At 39.8% G+C, this 18,522-nt stretch overlaps 1 protein-coding gene across 2 annotated transcripts in view; it reads right to left on the bottom strand.

Moving 5' to 3' along the window:
• The window catches only part of atm (ATM serine/threonine kinase), a 165,957-nt gene that overhangs the window by 50,062 nt on the left and 97,373 nt on the right, over window positions 1–18,522 (bottom strand). For both annotated transcript variants that reach the window (XR_006311919.1, XM_043691843.1), the window contains exons 40-44: window positions 16,247–16,355; window positions 12,893–12,981; window positions 5,081–5,183; window positions 1,492–1,640; window positions 720–824 (exon numbers count right to left, since the gene is read on the bottom strand). Coding sequence is in view for 1 of the 2 variants with exons in the window: in XM_043691843.1 (XP_043547778.1) it covers window positions 720–824; window positions 1,492–1,640; window positions 5,081–5,183; window positions 12,893–12,981; window positions 16,247–16,355 (555 nt within the window). In the remaining variant the exon portion in view is untranslated. The remainder of the gene's footprint in view (window positions 1–719; window positions 825–1,491; window positions 1,641–5,080; window positions 5,184–12,892; window positions 12,982–16,246; window positions 16,356–18,522) is intronic.

Raw genomic sequence — 18,522 nt, 5'->3', positions numbered from 1 at the left:
ATATTAATAAACAGGGCTTCTAGGCAGAAAGAAGACAGAAACACATTGCACGTGTTTCAAATCAACAAAAGAGGCTACAACCATTTTCTGGTTTCTCAGGACAATGCCTTGACTGATCAGAGAAAACTTGCCTGGTTTAAAATTTAAAGAAAGTTTGGCAGTTAACTGTCAATCATAATCTAATGCCATGATGCATTCACCAGAGCAATGTTTTGACCAGAGTCCTGTTGTCAACCAATCACCACTCTTCTCTCAACATATAAATGTTATTTATCCTTTATGCTTGAAAATTATCTGGAGTGCAAGATGAAATGCTTCAACAAACTGTACATTTTGTTAGCAAGATTGATGTTCTGTGTTACCAAATGACTAGATATTGGAAACCTGAAATAGGAGACAAAAATGCTGGAAACATCAGTAAAAAAGAAGAAATATAAGACTAAGACCTTAAAAGATTTGTCTGAACCACATTTAACATGAGAAAGAGAATAATGTTGAAGTAGATTTTGAACTAAAATTTGTAGTAATGCTAGATCACGAAAGACTAGAATTGGGTTGGGATATCTGGTCAGCATGGATGGGTTGGACCGAAAGGTCTGTTTCCATGCTGTACATCTCTATGACAGGTTCAATCATAATGAAAAGTAAAACTTGCTTCTGGGATTTGCGATGGATGGATTAAGCTTATTAAAAGAATAATGAACAGTGACTGCAGTTACCTGGCAAACTTTAAAATCTCATGGAAGGCAGAAAATTCTTCATCTTTCAGAGATTGCAATGCATTATACACAGATTCATGATATCCAGGTCCTGAAGACTCATTTCTGGGATTGTGCAAGGCAATATAATTAGCAAAATAATTTAAAACAGAAGTACAAAAACAGCCAAATATCTGTACAACTCCATAACTACAAAGTGTAAGTATAATTCAAGAGAAGTACATTGGCGCAATAGAAGCAGATTTGTTTCTTAATGTCTTTTAAATTGACAAAGCAAGAAAATCACCTTACCAAGAATGAGGTACTGTATATTGTTAAGGGATTAAAGTACTATTCAGAAGATAATGGACTCTAATTGTGAAATACATTGGAATATTTTATTTCATCAAGGGTACAATATAATTACAAGAAATCACTGATGGTAATCTTTATCAAAAATAGGTTCACTAAAATGTTTCTGAAATTTTTACAGCACAGATGGAATTTTTTTTTATTTCAGTGAGCTGTGCCAGCTCTTTGCAAGGTCCAACCACCTCTGAACCCTATAACCATGCAAATTCTTTTTCCTTCTCGGTGCTTATCCAAATCCTTTTTGAAAGCACTGACTGCATTTGCCTTCACTACTCTTTCAGGTATTCCAGTTCAGATCTAGGTTTCTGACTCAAAAAGTTGTTTTAATACAATGACAACAAATAAACCCCAAAAGCTAAGATATTCACAGACAAGTTGTGTGCAATTCAGTTTATTTGAAGGCAGAACACATTGTATTTACCTGCATGGGGGAACATGATCCCACTGCATGTTCCTCCAGGCTGCATGGAAATAGATTTCCTGCAATTCTTCACACCATTCTGCATTTTCAGCTTCAAGTCCCTTTAGATATGTAGTGAGAACATGGCATAATCCAAAGTTCTGTAAAGCCTACATCAGCAAACACAAATCAATTACAGATTTTAACAAACTATTTGTGAGTACAAATGCAGACAGGACTTGCAAAGGATCCATTGTTGGTCCATTCCTGAGGTTTTTAATCAAAAGAATACTGGAAAAGCATAACAGGTCAGTCAACAGTTGTAAAAGGAGTAAGAGTAAGCATGTCAGGCTTGCTCCTTTTTTCAGAACCAAAAAACTAAAATTAGGTTTTTATGGGATCCGTGAAAACAACAAAGTGGGGAAGTATTAATACATATGCTAATTATAGATTTTGAGTTAGTAGGGCCGAAAAGTGTTTTATGAAGCAGTGCTATTTGCAAGTGTGATAATGTCTGAACATTGAAGTTCTGTAAGTACAAACAGATTGATCAAAAAATGAAGGACAAGTGAAGAAAAAGGTGAAATTAGATGCATTTCAAAAAAAAGATAAATTTGTAGGTGATGTTGTTAAGGCTGTACTTACTGAAAAATGTTAATTGTCCTGAAAAAGTGGTGAACCTTGAAGACCTACAGCTGCTATCGCTGTAAAAACAGAACTCCCATCATTAATATATGTCTCTATGAGAATAGAGGGTGACATGAGATGATCTTGGAAATGATGCTGTTCTTTTGATATGTGCACTTTTGGGCTTCTTTGTAAAAATTCCAGAAAAGGGATTGTTTTATGCTTGGTGAGCTATTGACACATATAATGCAACCAAAGTAAACTAGTGGTCAGATGTATTTTGAGTCAAAGGTGCCTATCAAATGACTGCTCTACACTGGACAATGCTGACCTTCTCAAGTGTTGTTATTCTTTTACTTATCTAGATAAATGGTCAATATTCCTTTATCTTAGTTTGCAGATAAACTTTCATGAATCAGAACATTTATAATTTGTTAGTTTCTGACCTGCTCTTTTAGTTCATATGGCAAATCCAGTTGAGTTTCAGACAATGTCCAAAATGTTAATTTTAAAGAATATGGTAATGGTGGTACCAAAGGTGAGGTAGCTGCCTCTTTTCATATCAGAGGTTTTCAATGCCTGTCATTAATATAATCAGCCATTTGTCAGCCCACACCTAGGTGTTGTCCAAGTCCCTCTGTAAGCTAGAATTAGGGGCTTTATCAATGGAGGAATTGTGTATGGAGCTAAGCACTGTGGAATCATCAATCAACAGCTTCATTTCTGACATTATGACAGATTTTGTAAAATCAAGGCACTGCCCCAAGGGAAAGGAAAATCCTGCATATGCTGGATATCGGAAATATAAACACAAAATGCTGGAAATACTCAATAAGACAGGCAATATCTATGGAGGGAAACGGAATTAACATTTGAAGGCCTTGCACCATTCTTCCGATGCTTCCTGACACGGTATTTCCAGATTATCTGTTTTTATTGCCCCGAGGAAGTCTTGCAGCAATGTCTCAACATTTAAATAAGGCCTGTCCCATGAGAAGATTTTTTTCACATGTGTTAGGTATGGCTCTGGTTACTGGAGAGTTCCTTCAATGATACCAGTCTTTTACTCCTTTTGTACCACGGTCAGTCGAATGTTGCCTTGATATCAAGATCAATCACTCACAGCTTGTATGGAAATCAGATCTTCATATCTGAATTAGTTATGGTGCCCTTGATTATAAACACCCAATTTGCCCTTCACGGTGCCCATTCTCTGCCTTTGCTTCTTTTGGTCCTTTCTATAAGGATTCAACTTAAAAAGTTTTGATTTGTCAGGTGGGATGTGGTGAATTTAGTGCTTCCTTGGCCTTGTTTGATTTGAAAGATAAAAGGTATCTGAATTATCTGGTTTGCATTGAAGTGTCTCAGGGTCACTGTGCTCCTCTTCTGGACCTTTTCTGTCTGCATGATGATGATGGAATGTTGTCTAATAGACACAATGGAGTAATGACTGCATCAGCAGTATTTTCTTTCCTAATGGTGCAATAGCTTTCCAAACTTGGCTATCTACCCTAAGGTGCTAGTGAGGAGACATGGTTAAAAGGTAACCCAGGTTGATAAAGAAATGTCCCAGGATGTAGAGCAAATGAAAAAACACCAGACAAAATGGAAAATGTGTAGGGGAAGCATTGATAATAAAGGATGAAACAAGTACATTACTGACAAAGAACTGTCAGTTGAATTAGTACAGTTGAAAATTCACAATAGCAAGAATAAGAAAATACTGGCGGGAATAATGTAAAGGAAAAGGCTGTGATGAACTTTAATCTTTGTATAGGTTAGACCAATGAAGTTGACAAAGGTGGTTTGGGAGATGAGTTTGTAGAAACTTTTCTGAAGCAATATATCATGGACCTAACTAGGGATAAAGTTAGTTTAGTATTGTACAACTGAGCAATTAATGTTTAACAGCAAAAACAAACCTTGAGGAATTGTGATCACAATACAACTGAATTCAACATCAAATTTGAAAAGAATATTCTAAAGTGACAAACAGGAATCTTAAACCTAAACAGATTAGGTTTACATTGATAAATTACATTGATATAACAGGACAGCTGGTTATAGCTGAATGGGAAAATAGACTTTAAGGAATGGTGATAAATAATAACAAGCAATTCAAACTATTTAACAAGTATACATCTACTGAAATAAAACGCAGTGAGAAATATATGTCTGTGGCTTATAACGAAGTTAGGAATAATATTAGATTAAAAGAGGAGCCTCATTATGTTGCAAAAAAAAGTCATAAGTCTGGAAACTGACCTACACAGGCTGGCAAGTGGATAGACAGCACATTGAAAAAGATAGCTTATCATGCAGGCAGCCAATCATCATCCAACACCAGAGGCTGACTGGTCACAGAATCGTCTAACCTTTATTTTTGCAGATTTACTAAATTAAACATCTGCAGAGCTGCAAAATACTGAGAAGCAGGACATCATGCAATTTAGTATTATTCTTTCAATGAAAGTTGGTGTTGATGACTAGGTAAGCATTTATTGCTCATCCCTAATTGCCTTTGAGAAAGTGATGGTGAGCCAATTTTTGAATTAACATGCAGTTTAAACACATCCACAGAATCATTGTGAACAGCATGCCCAGATTCTGATCCAGAGGTCATAGTTATGGAAAATGCTGTCAAAGGAGTCTTGATGAGTTACTGCAGTGCATCTTGTAGATGGTACATACAGTTGCCCACTGTGGTGGAAGGAGGGAATGTTGACGGTAATTGATGGGATGCTAATCAAGTAGGCTGCTTTGTCTTGGATGGAGTTAAACTCCTTGAGTGTTGTCAGACCAGACTTATCCAACCAAGTGGAGTTTTTTCCATCACAATCATTATTGTTACAGTTATAATGCAGTACATAAATACCAGTTTCAGGACTTAAGACCGCACATATTCGTGCCATGATCTAACGGTGGAGCAGACTTGATAAGTTGATCGGCATAATTCTGCTCCTATATCTTTTGGTCTTGTTACCTGGACAATACCGGCTTGACGTGTAGAGACAGGGAGATTCATTTCAATATCATATGTTACAAGAGCTTTGTCCCATAGCACTTCATGTTCATATGTTCGAATTCTGTGTAAAGTTAAAATCAAATATTAGATTAGCCAAATGGAATCAAACAAATGGCAGCCTTCTACCAAAATTAAACATTTTAGTCAGTTACTTGACAAATGATTTGATTTCTATGTTTAATTTTTTAAAAGTAATCTGTGTTCATGATTGACATCCTCCTATTTGCATGAGATGATGGGAATGCAACCTCAGAACTTGGGTAAGTCAGATGCGATCATCTGCTGCACTTCTCTTGATGGTTGAACAAAATGATTCTGGAAAAGCAAAGTCTGTCATCAGTGTCAAAAATGAAGTTGATCTTTTCCAGTAGTACAGGATGATCTCTGCTGAAGTCATGTTTTGAGGGCTGATGCCTGCTTTGTAGTTTCTGAAAACAGATGTCATTGTGGTGGTAAATTCCTGCCCACAGCTGGTGTCACACTTGCCAGCTCGAATTTCTCCATTTGATGATCGATGTGAGAGGTTTCACCTCTTTTTTGACAGTATTCTTGAATGGGAGCTCTGAAGCAAGGGCTACTTTCCTGTTTCACTTATTTTTGATGATTCAACCATCTTTGAGCCTGGGCACATACCCATGCTTCATATTATGCTTTGTATGTTTGCTCTGGAAATAACTAATTCATTAGTGTTTTTGCCTTTCAATGTGATTCCAAGAGAAGTTTGTAAATATCAGAAATGGAAGTTATTGAACCTTTCTTCATACTAGGCATGAATTCTCCAGATTATGCTGATTTGATTTTATTTATTGTAGTCACATGTATCTACAGTGAAAAGCTTTGTTTTGTGAGTATTACAGGCAGATCATAGCAAACAAGGACATACAGATCATAGGGTGCTTAGACAGAGTGAAGCATACAGGTTACACTGCACAGGAGGTGCACAAAACAAGGTAAACATTATTTGAAGTTAGAAGGATCCATTCAGCAGTCTAGTATCAGCAGGGAAGAAGCTGTTCTTGAACTTATTGGTACATGTGTTTCCATATCTTCTGCTTTATAGAAGAGAGTATTACTGGGGTGGGAGGGGTCTGTGATGCTGGCAGCCTTTTTGCAGCAACGAGAAATGTAGATGGAGTCCATGGATAGGAGGTTGCCTTCCATGATGGTCTGGGCTGTGCACACAACTTTCTGTAGTTTCTGCTAGTCTTGGGCAGAGCAGTTGCCATACCAAGCTGTTATGCACCTGGCTAGAATGACTGCTATTATGCATCTGTAAACATTGGTGAGGGTCTTTATGAACATGCCAAATTTCCTCAGCCACCTCAGAAAAAAAGAGGCATTATTGAATCTTCTTGACAGTCACATCTACGCGGGAGGTCCAGGACAGACAGTTGATTATTGTCACTCCTAGGAATTTGACATTCTTGATGCTCTCCACCTCAGCTTCATTGATGTAGATAGGGGCGTGTCCTCCCCTTTCTTCCTGAAATCAACAATCAGTTATTTTCTTTTTATGACATGGAGAGAGAGATTGTTATCATTGTATGACAACACCAAGCCCTCCATCTCCTTCCTGTATTCTGACTCATCGTTGTTTGCTATCCGGCCTACCATAATGGTGCTGTCAGCAAACTTGCAGATGGTAATCGTATGGAATTTGGCTACACAGCCATGGAGGTACAGGAAGTACAGGTTGTTACGCTATAACACGCATTTCGTTAATAGAAATTCACTGTAACACAATTAATGAATTTAAACATTGGTTGACTATAACGGGAGTACATTGCCAACACCTTATTAAGTGTTGTTTCTAAAGCTCAATTTTTCTATAATGCGGGGTTACACAAGAACTACCTATACCATTGGAGCCCCAGAACACATCCTTGCGGGGTGCCAACATTGAGGATTATCATGGAGGAGTTGCTATTGTCTATCTTCACTGATTACGGTCTGTGGGTCAGGTAGGTGAGGATCCATTTCAGAGGGCGGAGCTGAGACCTAGGTCTCAGAGTTTGAAATTAGTTTGGAGGAAATTATGCTGTTGAAAGTGGAGCTGTAGTCAATGTGTAGGAGCCTAGTGTAGGTGTCCTTGTTATCCAGATGTTCCAAAGTTGAGTGTAGGGCTAGCGAAACAGTGTTGAAAATGTGTTGCTGGAAAAGCGCAGCAGGTCAGGCAGCATCTAAGGAACAGGAGAACATGGTCATTCCTGAAGAAGGGCTTTTGCCCGAAACGTCGATTCTCCTGCTCCTTGGATGCTGCCTGACCTGCTGCGCTTTTCCAGCAACACATTTTCAGCTCTGATCTCCAGCATCTGCAGTCCTCACTTTCTCCTAGGGAAATGGTGTTCTATATGGACCTGGTAGGCACATTGCAGGAGATTGAGGCAGGCTGGGAAGCTAGAGTTGATGTGGGCTATGAACAGCCTCCTGAAGCACTATGGTAAGGTGCTGAGAATACAGGTGTTACCAATAAGAATCTTAGCCCAACAGGACGTTTTACGTCTTCCATGTCTCCATTTGTTGTCAGTGTAAGTTGGAATTTGCCTTGCCAATGCAACAGCTAAGTTCTTCATCAAGAGAAGATTGTCTGAAACTGTACTTCCAAGGTAGTGGCATTTCCTATTCATTCACAGGATATAGGCGTCACTGGCATCAGCATTTGTTGCTGATCCTTAATTGCCTTGAGGGCATTTAAGAATCAATGACATTGTTGTTGTTCTGGAGTCACATGTAGGCCAGATCAGGTAAGGAAGACAGATTTCCTTTCCTCAAGGACATTATAAGCCAGATGGGTTTTTCAGACAACTGACAATGGTTTCATGGTCATCAATATATTCTTAACTCCAGATTTTGTTGATTAAAATCAAATTCCACCCTCTGCCGTGGTGGGATTTGAACCTGTGTCCTCAAATTGTTAGCGGAGTCTCTGAATTAATAGTCTAGCAATAATACCACTAGGCCATAACCGCCTGGTTAGCATTTGCTAACTGCTTCTAGTGGTATGTTGTTGCATCTGATCGTAGTACCTTTTCTCCATAACTATAATTTTCTTGATACTAATGGTGACAAAGAATATACTAGAAATGAGACAGATTATCCATGAATCTTTGCAGCTAGTTGTCAGTCTGGGCATCTATTATTACTGGTTATCCCTCAAAGGTCAATTATTTCCCCCAAGTCCAACTGTTGGTGTTAAGACTGATTGAGGATTTACAAAATTTACGCCACATAGGACATTAGTTGTAATGTGGGATATCTGGTCATCTATTAATTTGGATCATGGTTTGCTCTTTTTGTGGCTCTTTATTTTCCTCTTCTTTTTGTTGTAGTTGGGTTTCAAAATGTTAAAACAGTCTATTGTCGCTGGCTGCCGAGGTCCAGGATAATGGTCCCCAAAGAGTTGATGTTAGTATTGCATTTTTCAGGCTGGATGTTAGCACATCTTTGAAGCATTTCTTTATGCTCCTCCGGTGCAAAGAGAAGATGACCTGTTCAGGAGACCTGGTATCTGGTATAGGAACTATATGGCGGATGATTACGCCTTATTGCTTGTGGCACCTCTTTATGAGATGACCCTAACGTTGGTGCAGGTATCCTACCAACTGCTAATAATCACTGCTTGCATTATCATGAAGGTAGTGAGGGATGGCAACAAATTTTGGAGGGCATGCATTCTTCAGAGGAATCTTACAGTAACTCATGATTTATAAAGTCAAAAGCCTTTATTAAGTCAGAAAATATTATATAGAGAGGTTGATGTCATTTGCAACATTTTCTGTGTGGTTGACAGCTGCAAAATCATATTGGCTGTGTCCACTGATATCCTGAACTCAGAGGGAGATTCTGGGTAACGTGTAGCATCACCAGCTTATAGAAGTCTCTAATCAGGACTTAATGTGCTTTAGTCTTAGCTTTAGGTCTCTATAGATAGAGGACTCTAATCATGTAAGGAAATATACTGCTTCAAAAGGGAAAGCATTGGTCAGGAAGACAGTGAAAAAGAGACAAAACAGAGTACAGGCTAAGACACAGCCCAGTTTCATACCATTCTGGATCTCAAAACTGTCAGAGGTGGAGCCACTGAAATGAATAATGTCATGCATCTTAACATAGAAGGACTATCAGAGTGTGCAAAACTTGAGAAGATAGCAAATTTTTTTGTTATAATCAATAGACTCCCATTCCAGTTATGGGGCCAAATACTTTTGAGAAATTCACAAAAGCAAGGTGGAGTGAACATTAGCTGTTTTTTGCATTTCTCTTGCGGCTAACAAAGGGGATGATCACGTTTACTATAAACCGCTTGCTCCAAAGTCGGATTGGGGGTCAGACAGATTGAATTGCCTTCCACTAATATTAAGTATTATAACCTGTTCAATTACATATTATTTAATTTCTGTACCTAATTTACTGAAAATAACTTGTGCACCAAATGCAAGTATGAGCTTCGATGGCATCCATTTGTTTAGTATATTATGGACTACGCCCAGGGTGCACGTCACTTCTAGGAGTGTGAAGGTCATCTGTTGAGGCTGCAAACCCTCATTAATGGCAATCCCTTATGACTCCAGTCAGCTACAAGAACTCTCTATACATCAATATCAATTTTGGACAATTTGCAGACTTCCAAATTGGGAAGTTTGGGTGGGGGGGGGAGAGCGAGAAGGGCACAGAGGTATGTGCATTTGTTCTCCACACCTGAAGCTGCCTGTTCTTTGCAATTATAAAGCTCAGTTTAAACTTGAAGAAAACAAGTTACCTTTCCTGCAGCAGTTGTTGTGACTTTTGAATTTATAAAAAGACATTTCACATGTGAACCATCCACTCTGTGTCTCTTACAAATCAATGGAAGCAGTAAAAGAAACTGAACATCAAGTGCATGGCAAGCTGAAAGAAGATCATCTCAACATTGGAATTAGGAAGCAAATACCACTGAACTGACTTTCCATATTTTTCTACCTCTGTCAACAATCCATTTGTTTATCTGTGTGTGTTTGCATTAGGGGGAGTTCATAAAGAGATTAGAATTTTAGTCATATGCCAATGGTTTATATCAATTTCCCTGCAACTGTAGTATAAATACTTATACTAAATAATTCTTGATTAGTACAAAAACCCAGACCATGCATTCTATGAAACTTGGTATATTGGGGTATTTCTGCTTACCTTAAAAAAAGCTTGGATATTTGGTACACCTCCAGGAATAATGGTGCTTGACATATGGTTCACTACCCCAGTGGGTTGTAACATTTGCAATCCAAATAATTAATCCAACCTCATTTTTTAATCATTGTGTATATAATACTTTTACAATGTCTCTTCTATTCTGAGAATAGTATTGTTTTGACAAGTTATTCTTCTGTTATCTCTTTTAAATTGCTATGTACAGCAAAATGGTCCACAACGTGGATTTTAGAGGAGTCAAACTGTAAAAATTTCAAATGTTAGTGTTATATAATTAATGTGGTTAGGAGGTTCTCTTGTAGTATATGGCAAAGTTCTGCATCTCTTTTGTCATCCACAGGAAGATGCACCTTGAAAACCCAAGCATTACAAAGTGGTGGAAGTATGCATTGTGAATTGCCTAACACTATGGATCACACTGTGTCAAACATTTGAACTGACTACGAAAATATATTGCAGTTCACCATTAACTGAAAACTCCAGCAATGTTCCCTCAGTCAGATAGCCTGTACAATGCACCAACTTTAGAATAAGGTATAGTCCAAGCTCCGGCAAGATGCGACAGAGTAGGACGCTCCAACCAGAGGTCCACTGCTGTGCCTGATCTTTTGTTTCTTTTACTTTCCTTCCTCTCTTTTTATCAGCCCTGGAGCAGCACAAGGGGAAGCCTGAGTCCCGGTGCAGCACAAAGGGAAAGCTGAGTCCCGGTGCGGCACAAGGGGAAGGCTGAGTCCCGGTGCGGCACAAGGGGAAGGCTGAGTCCCGGTGCAGCACAAGGGGAAGGCTGAGTCCCGGTGCAGCACAAGGGGAAGCCTGAGTCCCGGTGCAGCACAAGTGGAAGCCTGAGTCCTGGAGCAGCACAAGTGGAAGCCTGAGTCCTGGAGCAGCACAAGGGGAAGGCTGGGCCCTGGAGCAGCACAAGGGGAAGGCTTAGCCCTGGAGCAGCACAAGGGGAAGGCTGAGCCCTGGAGCAGCAAAAGGGGAAGGCTGAGCCCTGGAGCAGTACAAGGGGAAGCCTGAGTCCCGGTGCAGCACAAGGGGAAGGCTGAGTCCCGGTGCAGCACAAGGGGAAGCCTGAGTCCCGGTGCAGCACAAGGGGAAAGCTGAGTCACAGTGCAGCACAAGGGGAAAGCTGAGTCACAGTGCAGCACAAGGGGAAGCCTGAGTCCTGGAGCAGCACAAGGGGAAGCCTGAGTCCCGGTGCAGCACAAGGGGAAGCCTGAGTCCTGGAGCAGCACAAGGGGAAGCCTAAGCCCTGGAGCAGCACAAGGGGAAGCCTGAGTCCTGGAGCAGCACAAGGGAAGCCTGGAGTCCTGGAGCAGCACAAGGGGAAGCCTAAGCCCTGGAGCAGCACAAGGGGAAGCCTGAGTCCTGGAGCAGTGCAACTTACCTTGGTGCAGCTGAGTGCCGGTGTGGAGTGGACTGGAGGCTTGGAGCAGAGCAGCGCAGTTGTTGGACTGGAGCCTGGTGCAGGTGGTCAGACGAGGTGCTGAGTTGTTGCTATTTGAAATTCTTTTCCAGGCTGTAATGTCAGTCCTTTAACTACGTATAATTATCTTATTTCTAACTTATTTTTTAGACACTGTAAATAATGCCACTATTTTTCCTTTAATCCTCTTTTGTATCCCAGATTTGTACCCAGATACTTGTACTTAAGATGGCACCATTAAAGGAAGCCATTGTAAAAACATTCCACTGCACTCCAGTACTGGAGTACATATGACAATGAAGATATTCTATTCTGTTATTTTGGTGGCAACAACAAACAGTGACTGCAAAATCCATCACAGCACTGAAACATTCAGAAGACTGCAGTCACCTGTAATTTTCACCACTGAAAGACTCAAGCAGGGAATATGAACTAATGAAGTTAGGAGTCTAAATATTCCTTTGAGTAAACTCTATATCAACAGCAATCTCTAAGTGCAAATGTCTCATTATTTCCCCATTTTCTCAGATTATATATGTTGTATGTATCTTTGGGTCTCCATTATGGTTTATTGTTACTTAGAAGGTACATTGCTCACTGACTCCTGTGGAATTTGGTCATATTTATCTGACATTTATCACAGATTACAAAAATAGAGTCAAGAGTTGGGGGCAGTGGCCATGCAACTGCACTAAATGTTTTGGGTGAGAAGGACAAATTAACTCAGAATTTCTACTCTGATTAGTAAGCACTGGTCATCTGAGGGAAGTACGCAGATGCTCATAACGGAAAAATCACATAAGGAGGTCCTGTGGCATAGTGTTACCTAACTCTGCGCCAGAGGCCTGGGTTCAAGTCCAGAGCTGTGTCATAGCATATGTGAACAGGTTGATTCAAAAATATTTAAAAGGGAAAGATCAGTCTTTACTATGACAGCAACATAAATGATGGTAATAATGGTGTCAAAGCCCTACATGCAAAGAATTGGCAATTGGAGGTCTGTCAACATCCAGTGAACTGAAAAAAACAGCTGAGGTAGCTATCTTCAGAAGTGAATTAGTATGGAAAAAAATAACTGGACAAAAATGCAGAATTCAACATAACCAGAACTGTCACAGGGTAAAGTATGACGAATGTTTAACTTTGTTTGTTTTTACCTGGCAAGTGGGTGTAACATCTTCCCTCCACCACAGCCATACAAACTATCAGGTTCTCCTATACTTCTGTACACATCAATCAGGAGCTCCTGTAAGAAGACAATAAGTTAAGCTGGATAACTTTGACAATGAAACTACTTTGTTAATATGGATTAACCGCACTGAGGAGCCAGTAGTCAGCTGAAACTTCACCTGTGAAGAACTAACATTACAAACTTAACTTTTTGTTACAGAAATCAGGAACATCAAGATGACCTGCAGAATGGAATAACATCATTCCTTGTTCAATAGCTTTTCTCAAGCCCGAATGCTATCATCCTTAGAACATGGAATACATCACAGAGATACAGAGTTTAAACATAAAAGAAATTTCAAGTGCCATAGCACCTATTTTGGGAAAAGGACTGATTACATTTGGAAAGAAATTGTCTCCAGATTTGGTGTACAAGAACTTCACGAACAACATCAGAATGTAGAATGCTTTTAATAATGGACTTCCAACTGTTTTCCAATTCTATCTTTCTCCATCCTGAAACTTCTGTTTGCTCGCGTGTTAGTGAGAGTATATCATGGATTTGAGACTGTTTTCCTATTTAGTAATGCTTCTTCTTTTAACCAAGTGAGTTTATTTCAGTTATAAAACAAATTCTTTACATGCTAACTTAATAGGTCTGGCTAGCTTGTTTCTTTATATGTGGTCAAATAAATATTGAATTGAAAACCAAAACTGTTAGAACTAACCTCAAAAGTGCAAAGAAAGGAATTTATTCAATTGTAACACAGAGAGCAAAGTTGCTCTTGCAGACTTCTAGCAGAGACATGCTAAGTCATTGGCCTTCTTTGGTGCTGTATCATTCTTTGATTTTATTGGAATTCTATTAACACCTAAGTTAATTATGAGACAAAGCAAAATGGTAAGTTGTGACATTAAATTATTACTCATATTCAGTTAATTCATAGAGTCATAGAAATACACACCACAGGAGGCCATTTGGTCCACTGTATGTCTGTGTATCTTTTCTCCTAGCCTTGTTTCTAACAGTTGGGTCATGGATTTCAATTGAATTGTTCCATGCTTATTGGCAAAGTACTGTTGTGGTTTACCACTGCCTCCAGCAGGATTGCTGACCAGAAAGTCGCTTGCTATCTTACTGCCAACAATTGAAATGATGTTTACAGACTGACAATCAGTCTGCTCGGCGATGAGGCAAGCACAACTTCCATGGTCAATAACGGTATGGGACATGAATCTCAAATGTTTGGCCCAGAGGTATGAACATTACGTCTGCAACACAATATCTTCCTCTCCACCTCCCTCTACATTGTGTCTATGCCAATTGAAAAAGAGAAATTTACTCAATTCGTACTTTCCAACTCTTGGTCTTTAGCCTTCTAGGTTCTGTGGCACATCAGGTGTAAAAGCATTGGAATTGTGACAAGGTCTGCCTCTACACTCTCACATAGCGAATTTCAGACACTTACCATCAACTGAAAGAAAATAACGTCCCTCTAATTCTGCTACCAATTCCATTATAAATCTATACCCTGATTATTTTCCTCTCTGGATAGGGAAATACATCTTTTCTATCTCCCCCAAGTCTCAATTTTATGCACATCAATTAAAACTCTTCAACTTCATCTGTTCCAAACTTAATAATCCTAGTCTAACTGATCTGTCTTCAAAGCCAAAATTGTCAATGTCTGGTAAAAAATTGTAAACCTCTTCTGTATGCCCTCCAGTGTGATTGTGTCCTTGCAATAATGTGATGACAAGAACTATATGCTGCAACCTTACCAGTGTTTTATAAAGTTCTCGCATAAATCTCCTACTCTTATATTTTGTGCAAATAAAGGAAAACATCTTGTGTGCCTTAATCACCGTATCTTGTTCGGTTACATTTAGGGATCACGGAGACGTGATCCAGGGTGCTTCTATTGCTCTACAATTCTTAACTTTCTAACACTAATTATGTAAATATTTTGCCTTGTTTATTCCCCCTCTAACCAAATGTGTATCTCTCATTTTCCTGGATAAAATTCCATTTGTCACTTTTCTTCTCAACTGTTCATTATTTACAGACTTTCGGAATTCTACATGTCCAACTGTTGTATCAACTAAAAATTCTCAGTCATACTCTATACAATGAAGTCTAAATCATAGTACTAAAGCACGTGGAACGCTACTGGAAACATGCTTCCAGTTACACAAACAGTTATCGACTACTTGCTTCTAGAATAATAGAATCCCTACAGAGCTGAAAAAGGTAATTGGGCTATCGAATCTGCACTAATCCTCTGAAGAGCATCCCACCCAGACACAGCCCCTACCCTATCCCTGTAATACTGCATTTTCCATTGTTAATATATCTAGCCTGCACATGCTTATACACTACGGACAAATTAGCATGACCAATCCATTTAATCTACACATTTTTGGACTACGGGTAGGAAACGGAGCAGCTGGCCAAAACCCATGTAGACATGGGGAGAACATGCAACTTCACATTGACACTTACCCAAGGCGAGAATCAAACCTGGGTCATTGGTGTTGTGAGGCTGTGCTAGCCACTGTGCCGCCCTGAGCCAAACTCTTCTTCGATCCCATGGGTTTTTAACCTTTCTAATCAGCCTTCCACATGAAACCTATCAAAAGTCTTACAAACAAATCAATGCATACAACATCAAACTCACCATCCTCATTAACCCTCCTTGTTATGTCCTCAAAAAATGCAATAAAATTAGTCCAGGCTGACTGTCCATGATTACTCTGTGCCTTTCTAAATAACAATGCATGTAAGCTCAGTAGTTTTTCCAATAATTTGACAACCACTGAAGTCGGGCTGACTGTAATTATCAATCACTTTCTTTTTAAGAGAACATTTTTTATATTATAGTGTCAAAGAACTAGCTTTGTGTGTGGATAGTTTAACATTCTTAAAATATAAATTGTATCCCACAATTCAACAGAAGAGGATTATCTCTTGTTACAGAATCCCGATAACTTCAACTTGAGTTGTAAGTACCCAACAAGGTCCTGCAGTCTGAAGGGTGTGTTAAAGCTCAGTCCTGTGTCAACATTGTTGTCACATAACCTTAGTTACAGAAGACTATATGATCACTGTCAAACGCAAAAGTCAACATAGTTGTGATTAGTTTTTATTACTGAATATAACAGCTGTAACTGATACAAGAGATGTGAATTATTGTTCACTTATTAATTATTTTAATATCATTCTATTCCTCATACACGTTTAACACGAAAAGCTGAACAGAGAATATTCATTTTCTGGTTGGAAATTTATGGGAAGATTAACATTTTGAAGAGATGTTTAAGAATTCATTTTTGTCCTATACCTGTAAACCAATCCCCGTTTCTTCTTTGCTTTTGTTGCTCAAGCTGGAGATTGTTAGTTCTTGGCTGCTCTCATCAAACTTTAGACTCCGAGCCACTTTGAAAGAAGCCCTAAAAAACATTTTAAAAAGTTATTAAAATAGAGATTGTGTCATTGCAGTATTTTGCAGTGTCTCCTGGAATTGTTTAGATTAGATTAGATTAGATTATTTACAGTGTGGAAACAGGCCCTTCGGCCCAACAAGTCCACACCGACCCGCCGAAGCGCAACCCACCCATACCCCTACATTTACCCCTTTAACCTAACACTACGGGCAATTTAGCATGGCCAATTCACCTGACCCGCACATCTTTGGACTGTGGGAGGAAACCGGAGCACCTGGAGGAAACCCACGCAGACAGGGGGAGAACGTGCAAACTCCACACAGTCAGTAGCCTGAGTCGGGAATTGAACCCGGGTCTCTGGCGCTGTGAGGCAGCAGTGCTAACCACTGTGCCATCGTGCATGTTTATTATCCACTGCACAGAAATAATTTTCACAGTGCAATTGTGCACAACTGGTGCAGTGCAGAATTGTTTCACTGTTAATAATATTGGCTTTCCCAGAAGCACGTGGGGCTTGGGTTGGGTGTGAAGCTAAAATTTCAATACTGGATCTAACTCACCGACTTGATCACAGGATATTTTTCATTAAATATTTTGCCCTAGTCCTTAGATACCAATATGGGGCAAGCAAACTAAAATGGATCAACTATATCAAGCTGGGACAAGATCCTGACTTTTTTGCAAGGTTTGTAGCTCAGGTTGAGGTTTAGGGTGTAGGTTTGCTCGCTGAGCTGTAGGTTTGATATCTAGACGTTTCATTACCTGGCTAGGTAACATCATCAGTGGGGCGACCTCCAAGTGAAGCGAAGCTGTTGTCTCCTGCTTTCTATTTATATGTTTGTCCTGGATGGGGTTCCTGGGGTTTGTGGTGATGTCATTTCCTGTTCGTTTTCTGAGGGGTTGATAGATGGTATCTAGATCTATGTGTTTGTTTATGGCGTTGTAGTTGGAGTGCCAGGCCTCTAGGAATTCTCTGGCATGTCTTTGCTTAGCCTGTCCCAGGATAGATGTGTTCTCCCAGTCGAAATGGTGGTTTCTTTCATCTGTGTGTAGGGCTACGAGGGAGAGAGGGTCGTGTCTATTTGTGGCTAGCTGGTGTTCATGTATCCTGGTGGCTAACTTTCTTCCCGTTAGTCCTACGTAGTGTTTGTGGCAGTCCTTGCATGGAATTTTATAGATGACGTTGGTTTTGTCCATGGGTTGTACTGAGTCTTTTAAGTTTGTTAGTTTTTGTTTGAGAGTATTAGTGGGTTTGTGCGCTACTCGGATTCCGAGGGGTCTTAGTAGTCTGGCTGTCATTTCTGAAACTTCTTTGATGTATGGTAAGGTGGTTAGGGTTTCTGGCTGTGTTTGGTCTGCTTGTCTTGGTTTGTTCTTGAGGAATCTGCGGACTGTATTTTTTGAACATCCGTTCTTCTTGAATACGTCATATAGGTGGTTCTCCTCTATTTTCCGAAGTTCGTCTGTGCTGCAGTGTGTGGTGGCTCGTTGGAATAGTGTTCTGAGGCAGCTTCGTTTGTGTGTGTTGGTAGTCTCACTACCCGGAACACCAACTTACAGACTGGCCAAAGAACTACACGCAAGACTGGAATACCTAGTAGAAGAGTCACAGCACTCTATCCACCCCACCCAGGAATTCCTAAAAATCATCAAAAACACCAAAATAGAGGAAGACGAAACAATGATCTCATTCGACGTAACAGTACTGTTCACCTCCATCAACATCGACCTGGCAAAGGAAACACTTACCACACTTTTAGAAGAGGCCATCAGACACACCCCAACCACCATCAATCACATTACCAACGAAAACATCATGAAGCTAGTGGACCTGTGACTCACCACCCACTTCACCCTCAACAACATAATCTACAAACAAACCAATAGCACACCCATGGGATCTCCGCTATCAGGATTCATAGCAGAAGTGGTAATGGAAAGACGAGAACAAACAGCCCTATCAACCATCAAACCAAAAATCTGGGTAAACAGCCCTATCAACCATCAAACCAAAAATCTGGGTCCGCTACGTAGATCACACCTTTGTCATCACAAAACGAAACAAGATAGAAGAGACATTTAACATCATCAACAACACCCTCACAGGCATAAAGTTCACCAAGGAGGAAGAAACTGACAACAAACTCACATTCCTGGACGTCATAGTAGAAAG

This window comes from Chiloscyllium plagiosum, chromosome 6 (assembly GCF_004010195.1).
Source record: "Chiloscyllium plagiosum isolate BGI_BamShark_2017 chromosome 6, ASM401019v2, whole genome shotgun sequence".
NCBI classification, from domain to species: Eukaryota; Metazoa; Chordata; class Chondrichthyes; order Orectolobiformes; family Hemiscylliidae; genus Chiloscyllium; species Chiloscyllium plagiosum.
This window is presented reverse-complemented; position numbering and strand designations above follow the sequence as displayed.